Source organism: Budorcas taxicolor, chromosome X (assembly GCF_023091745.1).
Source record: "Budorcas taxicolor isolate Tak-1 chromosome X, Takin1.1, whole genome shotgun sequence".
In the NCBI taxonomy this organism is placed as follows: Eukaryota; Metazoa; Chordata; class Mammalia; order Artiodactyla; family Bovidae; genus Budorcas; species Budorcas taxicolor.
In genome coordinates this window covers 71178556-71188826 of record NC_068935.1, presented here as the reverse complement: position 1 = coordinate 71188826, position 10271 = coordinate 71178556, and the positions used below count along the sequence as shown (strand labels likewise).

Here is a 10271-nt window from a genome sequence, read left to right as displayed (position 1 = left end):
GACTGAACAGACAAATGAACCTTTCCAGTCAAATTACATGAACAGATGGTTTGGGACTGCTCTACAAAGGATTTAAGAAATCTGTGTGCAGGTTACAAAGCAACAGTTAGAACTGGACATGGAACAACAGACTGGTTCCAAATCAGGAAAAGAATACGTCAAGGCTGTATATTGTCACCCTGCTTATTTAAATTATTTGCAGAGTACATCATGAGAAACGTTGGGCTGGATGAAGCATAAGGCAGAATCAGGATTGCTGGGGGAAGTATCAATAACCTCAGATATGTAGATGACATCACCCTTATTGCAGAAAGCAAAGAAGAGATAAAGAGCCTCTTGATGAAAGTGAAAGAGGAGAGTGAAAAAGCTGGCTTAAAACACAACAGTCAGGAAACTAAGATCATGGTCTCTGGTCCCATCACTACATGGCAAATAGATGGGGAAACAATGGAAACAGCGACACACGTTATTATTTTTTTGGGGGGGGAGGGTGCTCCAAAATCACTGCAGATGGTGACTGCAGCCATGAAATTAAAAGACACTTGCTCCTTGGAAGAAAAGTTATGATTAGCCTAGACAGTTTATTAAAAAGCAGAGACATTACTTTGCCAACAAATGTCTGTCTAGTCAAAGCTATGGTTTTTCCAGTAGTCATGTATGGATGGGAGAGTTGGACTATAGAAAGCTGAGTGCCGAAGAATTCATGTTTTTGAACTGTGGTGTTGGAGAAGACTCTTGAGAGTCCCTCAGACAGCAGGAAGATCCAACCAGTCAATCTTAAAGGACATCAGTCCTGAATATTCATTGGATGGACTGATGCTGAAGCTGAAACTCCAATACTTTGGCCACCTGATGCGAAGAACTGGCTCATTTGAAAAGAACCTGATGCTGGGAAAGATTGAAGGAGGGAGGAGAAAGGGAGATAGATGATGAGATTGTTGTATGGCATCACCAACTCAAAGGATATGAGTTTGAGTAAACTCTGGGAGTTGGTGATGGACAGGGAGTCCTTGTATGCTGCAGTCTATGGGGATGCAAAGAGTGAGACATGACTGAATGACTGAACTGGCTGACCTGAAAATGTAGCAAAAATGATCATTCTAGAATATGCAGTCAAGAGATGGTTGAATATAGGAATGATCACTTCAGTTTAGTCACTCAGTCTTGTCTGACACTTTGTAGCCCCATGAACCACAGCATGCCAGGCCTCCCTGCCCATCACCAACTCCTAGAGTTTACCATACTCATGTCCATTGAGTCGGTGATGCCATCTGACCATCTCATCCTTTGTCGTCCCTTTCTCCTCCAGCCCTCAATCTTTCCAAGCATCAGGGTCTTTTCAAATGAGTAGGCCCTTTGCATCAGGTGGCCAAAGTATTGGTGTTTCAGCTTCAACATCAGTCTTTCTAATGAATACCCAGGACTGATTACCTTTAGGATGGACTGGTTGGATCTCCTTGTAGTCCAACAGACTCTCAAGAGTCTTCTCCAACACCACAGTTCAAAAGCATTAATTCTTCAGTGCTCAGCATTCTTTATAGTCCAACTCTCACATCCATACATGACTACTGGAAAAATCATAGCCTTGATTAGACGGACCTTTATTAGCATAGTAATGTCTATGATTTTTAATATGCTATCTAGGTTGGTCATATCTTTCCTTCCAAGGAGTAAGCGTCTTTTAATATCATAGCTGCAGTCACCATCGGCAGTGATTTTGCAGCCCCAAAAAACAAACTTAGCCACTGTTTCCACTGTTTCCCCATCTATTTCCCATGAAGTGACGGGATGGGTTGCCATGATCTTCGTTTTCTGAATGTTGAGCTTTAAGCCAGCTTTTTCACTCTCCTCTTTCACTTTCATCAAGAGGTCTTTAGTTCTTCTTCACTTTCTGCCATAAGGGTGGTGTCATCTGCATATCTAAGGTTATTGATATTTCACATGGCAATCTTGATTCCAGCTTATGCTTCTTCCAGCTCAGTGTTTCTCATGATGTACTCTGCATATAAGTCAAATAAGCAGGGTGACAATATACAGCATTGATGTACTCCTTTTCCTATTTGGAACCAGACTGTTGTTCCATGTCTAGTTATAACTGTTTTTTTCTGACCTGGACACCAGATTTCTCAGGAGGCAGGTCAGGTGGTCTGGTATTCCCATCTCTTTCAGAATTTTCCACAGTTTATTATGATCCACACAGTCAAAGGCTTTGGCATAGTCAATAAAGCAGAAATAGATGTTTTTCTGGAACTCTCTTGCTTTTTTGATGATCCAGCAGATGTTTGCAATTTGATCTCTGGGTCCTCTGCCTTTTCTAAAACCAGCTTGAACGTTTGGAAGTTCACAGCTCATGTATTGCTGAAGCCTGGCTTGGAGAATTTTGAGCATTACTTTACTAGCATGTGAGATGAGTGCAATTGTGCGGTAGTTTGATCATTCTTTGGCATTGCCTTTCTTTGGGATTGCAATGAAAACTGACCTTTTCCAGTCCTGTGGCCACTGATGAGTTTTCCAAATTTGCTGGCATATTGAGTGCAGTACTTTCACAGCATCATCTTTTAGATTTGAAATAGCTCAACTGGAATTCCATCACCACCTCGAGCTTTGTTCATAGTGATGGTTCTTAAGGCCCACTTGACTTCACATTCCAGGATGTCTGGCTCCAGGTGAGTGATCACACCGTCGTGATTATCTGGGTCATGAAGATCTTTTTTGTACAGTTCTTCTGTGTATTCTTGCCACCTCTTCTTAATATCTTCTGCTTCTGTTAGATCCATAACATTTCTGTTCTTTATTGAGCCCATCTTTGCATGAAATGTTCCCTTGGTATCTCTAATTTTCTTGAAGAGATCTCTAGTCTTTCCCATTCTATTGTTTTCCTCTATTTCTTTGCATTGATTGCTGAGACAAGCTTTCTTATCTCTCCTTGGTATTCTTGGAACTCTGCATTAAAATGGATATATCTTTCCTTTTCTCCTTTGGTTCTTGCTTCTCTTCTTGTCACTGCTATTTGTAAGGCCTCCTCAGACAGCCATTTTTCTTTGCTGCATTCCTTTTTCTTGGAGATGGTCTTGATCCCTGTCTCTTGTACAATATCATGAACCTACATCCCTAGTTCTTCAGGCACTGTCTATCAGATCTAGTCCCTTAAATCTATTCCTCACTTCCACTATATAATCATAAGGCATTTGGTTTAGGTCATACCTGAATTGTCTTGTGGTTTTCCCCACTTTCTTCAGTTTAAGTCTCAATTTGACAATACAGAGTTCATCATCTGAGCCACAGTTCACTCCCTTGTTTTTACTGACTGTATAGAGCTTCTCCATCTTTTGCTGCAGAGAATATACTCAATCTGATTTCGGTGTTGACCATCTGGTTAGGTCCATGTATAGATCCTTCTCTTGTGTTGCTGGAAGAGGGTGTTTTCTATGACCAATGCATTCTGTTTTCAAAATTCTATTAGCTTTTGCCCTGCTTCAGTCTGTACTCCAAGGCCAAATTTGCCTGTTAGTGCAGGTGTTTCTTGACCTCCTACTTTTGCATTCCAGTCGCCTATACTGAAAAGGACATCTTTTTTTGAGTGTTAGTTATTAAAAGGTCTTGTGGGTATTCATAGAACTGTTCAACTTCAGCTTCTTCAGCGTTACTATTTGGGGCATAGACTTGGATTACCGTGATATTGAATGGTTTGCCTTGGAAATGAACAAAGATCATCATTCTGTCATTTTTGAGATTGCATCCAAGTACTGCATTTTGGACTCTTTTGTTGACTGAGATCTTCTAAGGAATTCCTGCCTGCAGTAGTAGATATAATTGTCATCTGAGTTAAATTCACCCATTCCAGTCCATTTTAGTTCACTGATTTCTAGAATGTTGACGTTCACTCTTGCCATCTCCTGTTTGAACACTTCCAATTTGCCTTGATTCATGGACCTAAAGTTCCAGGTTCTTATGCAGTATTGCTCTTTACTGGTGATCCTGCTTCTATCACCAGTCCCATCCACAACTGGGTGTTGCTTTTGCTTTGGCTCCAACCCTTCATTCTTTCTAGAGTTATTTCTCCACTGATCTCTAGTAGCATATTGGGCACCTACCGACCTGTGGAGTTCACCTTTTGGTGTCCTATCTTTTTGCCTTTTCATACTGTTCATGGGGTTCTCAAGGCAAGAATAGTGAAATGGTTTGCCATTCCCTTCTCAAGTGGACCACATTCTATCAGACCTCTTCACCATAACCTGTACGTCTTGGGTGGCCCCACATGGCATGGCTTAGTTTCATTGTATCTTAGAAAGGATCAAGTATAATATAATCTATAATATTATTCTAGGATAAAATCACTGGTTACCCGGCTCCCCCACATATCCCAAGTACTGTTAATAAGGACCTGCAGATTTTGTTTATATACCAATTTATTTGGAAAGTTTTCACTTAGGTTAGTATATCTGTATTTAAAAGAAATTAAATACTAGCAACTGTCTTCCCATTTCTCAAAGTTCCTGATAAGACTAACTGGTCTTTGCTAATATTGTCTACCATTCAGTTCTCCGGAGTTACCAATTTTGTTATATGGGTATGTAGAATCATTAGAAGAGTTTTTTTTTTTCTTTCTACTTTTTCATTGGTTCAAAACAGATTATAGGTTCAAATAGAGTATATGTTGACCACTAAGAGTTGAGGGGTTGATTATGTTATTATATTGCAAATTACGTCCATCATGCCAAATCAAAACTTGAAGGAAGATGTTCCTGTCCTGTGGGTGGGAAGCACAGTCACAGTCACCCTGATGTTAACCATGATGAGGGTGGCTAGGTCACCATTACTTACTTCAGCCTGTTCATGTGTATAGAGATTTTTATTTGTATTTATTAAAGATCAGAGTGGGCCAGATGGAGAGCACAGAAAAGACAGACTATGTGGGGGAAAGGTGAAGAAAGGGACAAGAGCTAAGGGATGGAAATAGGAATATTGCTACTGCTACTGCTAAGTCACTTCAGTTGTGTCTGACTCTGTATGACCCCATAGATGGCAGCCCACCAGGCTCCCCCATCCCCTGGGATTCTCCAGGCAAGAACACTGGAGTGGGTTGCCATTTCCTTCTTCAATGCATGAAAGTGAAAAGTGAAAGTGAAGTCGCTCAGTTGTGTCCAACTCTTAGCGACCCCATGGATTGCAGCCTACCAGATTCCCTCCATCCATGGGATTTTCCAGGCAAGAGTACTGGAGTGGGGTGCCATTGCCTTCTCCAGGAAATAGGAATAAGTATGTTTCTTGTAGTGGGGATTAAACAATGCTTATTCAAGGAAGTTAGTTTGGGAAGCAATGGATGAGACTATGGATTTTGTAGGGCCAGATAATGGTGGGAGCTCCTTAGAAACAAACACACTTCATGTTTGTTTTCATAGTCAGTGAAAACCTGTCTTAAGTATTTCAGGCCACACTGTTATTAGTGACACATGAAAATTATGTTTTAGGAAGAAAAATAGCTAACAGTTATTGATTACTTTCCCTGTTCCACACAATGTATTAAAAATGATATTTAAGAAGGCAAGCATTGGAGTTGGTTAACTTGAAGTCTGATCTTAACTCTGGAATTTATTAAGTAAATGACTTTAGGAAAATTACTCATTTTCCTGATTTTCCTTGAGTCTTTATCTGAAAAACTGACGTGATTATATCTACCTCTCAAGGTTGTTGTACGGATCACATAGATTAGAGAAGGGAGACTCTATTAGGATGCTATTACAGTTATTCAACCTAGGCAAATATGATAAAGCATTAGAATGGAGAGGGAGGACAAAGTAAAAGTAAACAAGTAGGACAGGTGACTGACTCTCTCCACTCTCATTCATGTTGCAAGTTCCTTATTTCTGTTCATTTGACATAATCCGGGAAGTATAATTATTGCGGTGGGAGATCCTTAGAAACACACTTTACATTTGTTTTGATAGTCAATGCCCACTCTGGGCATTATCAATTGTTTGCTCATTTCCCTAGAGTGACAAATAACCGTTTGCTCTCTCTGGTCACCATTTCCACATCTCCTGAAAGGTATGATCCAAATTCCCTTTCCATAACCAGTTACAAAGCAAACAAAACAAAAATCATCCACTTTCTTACACTGCATTTTCAATTTTTTATTTGCAATTTCTTCCTCCATTCTTGAGTTTGCCAGTCAATCAGGCTTCCTGAGAATTCTCACGGAAGCAGGATTCCCTAATTTAACAAAAAGCGAAACTCAAAAAGAAAACCAATCCTGCTCTTTCTGAACTTATGGAAACCTGATACTTTTCCTAAGCCACAGCACTCAGTCCTTCAGGGTCCAATTCCTGCCGTCAGCTAACACCAAAACAATCACTACAAAATAGCAGTCTTAAAATGCACAAGGCTTTGAGAACTTGGGCTTTCTTACTAATGTCTGGTTTCAACGTAGAACTTCCTCTTCCAAAGGAGAACTTCCTCTTTCAAAGAAAATATCTTATTTGTATACATTTCCGAGCCGGAAGGCGCAGGACTTTGACTCTCCGTGAGGAAAGGTCCTTCGCTGCAATCAAATTTAACTCAACGCTCCTTTCTTTTTCTTTCTCCTTTCCTGATTTTCCGGGAGTGAACAGTCAAAAATAAATGTTTCAACAGATCTCGCGGTGCTATTCGAGATTCCACGCCCCCCGCCCCCCCCCCCCAAAAAAAAAAGAAAAAAAGAAATGATGCAAACGAGCCTGTGCCTTCTGGATTTTGGGGCTGGGATTGCAGCGGTCGGAGCACAGTGAAAGCAGCCAAGGGCGGGGCTCTGGCAAGTTCCCCTTCCACCTTCCCCCACCCTTCTTTTCCAACCTCTGTACGGCTCTTAGCTTGATTCCAGCCTTTGCTGCAGCTGCTCTCCAGCCGTTTGCAGGATTCAAAGAACTACAGAAGCTGTTCCCAAGATGGTGATCCGTGTGTACATTGCATCTTCCTCTGGCTCCATGGCGGTAAGGAAGGTGGGAAGCCCACCTTTGTTATTTTTCTACGCACCAGTCTCCTGCTGCCCCAGAACACTTGAATTGCATAAGTTAGTCTGGCAGCTTCTCCTTCGGTAGACACAGGCACTTCCACCCAATCCCCCCGCCGTCCCGCCCCCCCGCCCCCCCGCGTCTTTCCTTTGCTTCTCTTTGTTGCATCGATTTCATTTTTCCATGGAGTTTAGCTTTCTTTGCCTTACGATGTTAGGGTCACATTTCTTCTTTGAAGGAAAAAGAAAGCTTCAGAGTTTTGAGAGATGGTGGTATAGGGTTTTTAGGGTTAGGTGAAGAAAATAAGTCACACACTGGTAAGAATGGAACATTTCACATATGTGTTCTAAGTATGGAGGCAAGGGACAGGGGTGCACATCTGTAAGGGATGTAAAACATGGTCTTACTGATGATGATGGAGTGGAGGCCTACTAAAGCACTGTGATTATATTTCACAGAGACCCCTATAATCAAAGAGTTATATTTTGCCAATGTGTAAGAGAGAGTTATTTAACTTTGGCCTAAAGAGTCTGATAGAACTAGGAAGAATGGGAGACATCAGGAACAATGATAAATATTTTTTTTTAAAAACAATGTGATAAGGGATCTGTTTTTTTTTTTCTTCCATATCTTACCTTATTTTTTTTCTTTTCTTTAAAAAAATATTACTTCGAGCAGTTTCTAACTGCTTCAAATATATTGAGAACTGGAAAGGGAACTAAAAAGTGGCTTCTTGTGTAGTTGCAGACCCCAGTGACTGTTTCTTCAATTGGTAGGACATCCCCCTCTCATTCATGTGCTCTTAATTTAGAATAACAATTTTCAAAAGTTGTGGGGAGCAATAGGCTAAACTAGGGGAAAGCTGAGTGTATATGCATGGTAAATAAAAGTGTCTCTTTCACAATTCGCAAAAAGCAGATATTTTTTTGCTTTTTGGGCTCAGGATGTGGGTTCGGGATGTAGAATGTATGAACCCCCTCTCTCTTCTGAGCTTTAGAGCAGCAGCAACAACAACAACAAAAAAAAAATCCATGTTTTTTGTTGTTATGTATTTTTTTTTGTTTACCCCCAAGAGGATTTGGAATAGCACTGAAAGTTGTGCGAAATCACAAGAACTTTGAACCTTCAACTTGTCCGGCAATTATATGTGGCTGTATTTAGACAGTTTTGAAATAGAATACTTAAGCTTATATTTTGGAGTAAGTTTAGGTTGAGAACAGAAAACTTCTTATATTGTCTTTGAACTTATTTTATGAGCTTCTTGCCTTATTATTTTCCATATATATTAATTATGATATTTGAAATAATGTTTGAGCTGCTCAGAGTCTCAAGTCCAATACAATAATTGCAAAATTTAGAAGATCAGCTTAATACCATTTGTTAAATCCCAAATTAGGTTGAGCAGATCAGGAAGTTAGTTTTGATGATTTCACTGGATAACATGCAGTTTCAATACTGCTTATTTATTCTTTGCTTTCTTGCCCTTCTGCCCCTTCTTAAAAAGCAGATTCAACAAGAAACTCTTTTCAGAATTTCTGTTCAAGCAGAAACAACTATACCTCTTTCTTTGTTAAGACTTTAGTTTCTTAGGGCCTTAAAAATTACTACTATCTCCTACTATGTCCTTTACCAGATTCCATTGTTGAAGACTATACAAATAAGAAATATTTATGCTTTTTGTGTTTTGTTTCAGTTATTTTTCTTATAGGTGATTATAGATTTGTCTGTTGTTGCAGTAATTATAGTTCTTGTAAACCTGTTATCAAAATTCTACTGCATATTGCCAAAACAAATTTTTGTTTTATTATAATCTTACAGTACTTTTAAATAATATTAAAACAGTGTAAAATTAGTAAGCTTCAGAAGAGTTATAACATACATGGGGACTCTTCAGTTTGAAATACTAAGGTCTTTCCTTAAAAAAAAAAAAAAAAAAAAAAAAAAGAATGCTGTCATGTTGTATTTTAACATATGATTTAGAAATTTTGAGGCAAACATCCTAACAGGAAACCAGCAATAATTGCACAAAGTGAGATGCTTCTGTAAGTGACTAAGTATAGTTCTCTGAAGAGCGTTTAAAGGAAAGCTTTTGGTTTTGGATTGTGAAATCTTTGTTTTCTTACTCCTGTTAGTGATTTCAATAAAATTACCAACATTAGATGTTTTATCAGGCAAGGGAGGATCTATGATAATTACAACTTAGTATGACCTTAACTCAAGAGTACCTATCCTTCACAGTACAATTAAAAAAAAGTTTTCAAACTTGTATTCAACTCTGCCCTGATTACAAAGGTGTAGCACTTGCTTCTCTAAAGTTTAGAAATGAAAGTGAGTATGTTGGTTTTTATACCATTATAAAATGGTATAAAATTTCTTGATAATAGCCATAATAGTGATAGTAAGTAGGAACACTTAAGTGTGCCAGATACTATCTCATTTTTTCTTTGCAATTTCTAGTCTTATTAATTACATCCTACGATTTTCTTTATTTTTAGGGTAAGGAAATACAGGTTCAGAGAGGTTAAATAACTTTCTCAAGGTCATAGAATTAGTAAGCCACAGAGCTTGAATCCAGTATGAGCTGTTTGAATCCAAATGATATATGTTTAAAGAAATACATCCTCCCAGTAATGCATGACAGCTAGGAGACATGCAGATATAAATGTGAACAGAAGGGAGTAAGTCCTGTAAGTGGAATTGCTTGGGTATATGCAATCAGGGAGATAGAAAAATGAGGATCTAGTATAAAGGAGGGATAGTATGTCTAAAGGCGAATGTCAATAAGTGTGCTAAATTCACTTAAGGCCAGGGATATAGAGAAGATGCACATTTGGAATTGGTTTCATATAGGAAAAGGATGAAATTCCGGTCTTAATACTGTTTTTTAATTTTTTTAGGTAAAAATCATTTAGTAAGAATACAACTCCCAAGTTGCCTGTCTATAGGAAGTGATTTCTGCTTGTTTAGAACTGCTCATGCATGTTTTGACTTACTGTAACACAATAGTATATGCCATGCCATTTTTTTCCCTTGAAATTGTAATGTCCTATAAATTTGCATTTAATGGAAGAGGAATAGTAAGCATAGAGCCTGTAATAAACTTAATGAATTTCAATGACAACAAAAATCAACCTTGGCCTTTGATCAGGATCTCTAGAGTGATAATAGCATGGAGAATTATAACTGACTTAGAGTTTCCTTCCCATACTTTTCCTCAAGTCCATAATTATCTCCATTTCAGGGTCTCTATGCATTTTAGATGTACTTAGTATAGAAATTTTA

At 38.8% G+C, this 10271-nt stretch overlaps 1 protein-coding gene across 1 annotated transcript in view; it reads left to right on the top strand.

Moving 5' to 3' along the window:
- The first annotated feature begins 6849 nt into the window (after window positions 1-6849).
- The window catches only part of SH3BGRL (SH3 domain binding glutamate rich protein like), an 81304-nt gene continuing 77882 nt past the window's right edge, over window positions 6850-10271 (top strand). Inside the window, exon 1 of the mRNA XM_052663638.1 lies at window positions 6850-6968. Coding sequence (XP_052519598.1) covers window positions 6924-6968 — 45 coding nt within the window. The 5' untranslated portion in view covers window positions 6850-6923. The remainder of the gene's footprint in view (window positions 6969-10271) is intronic.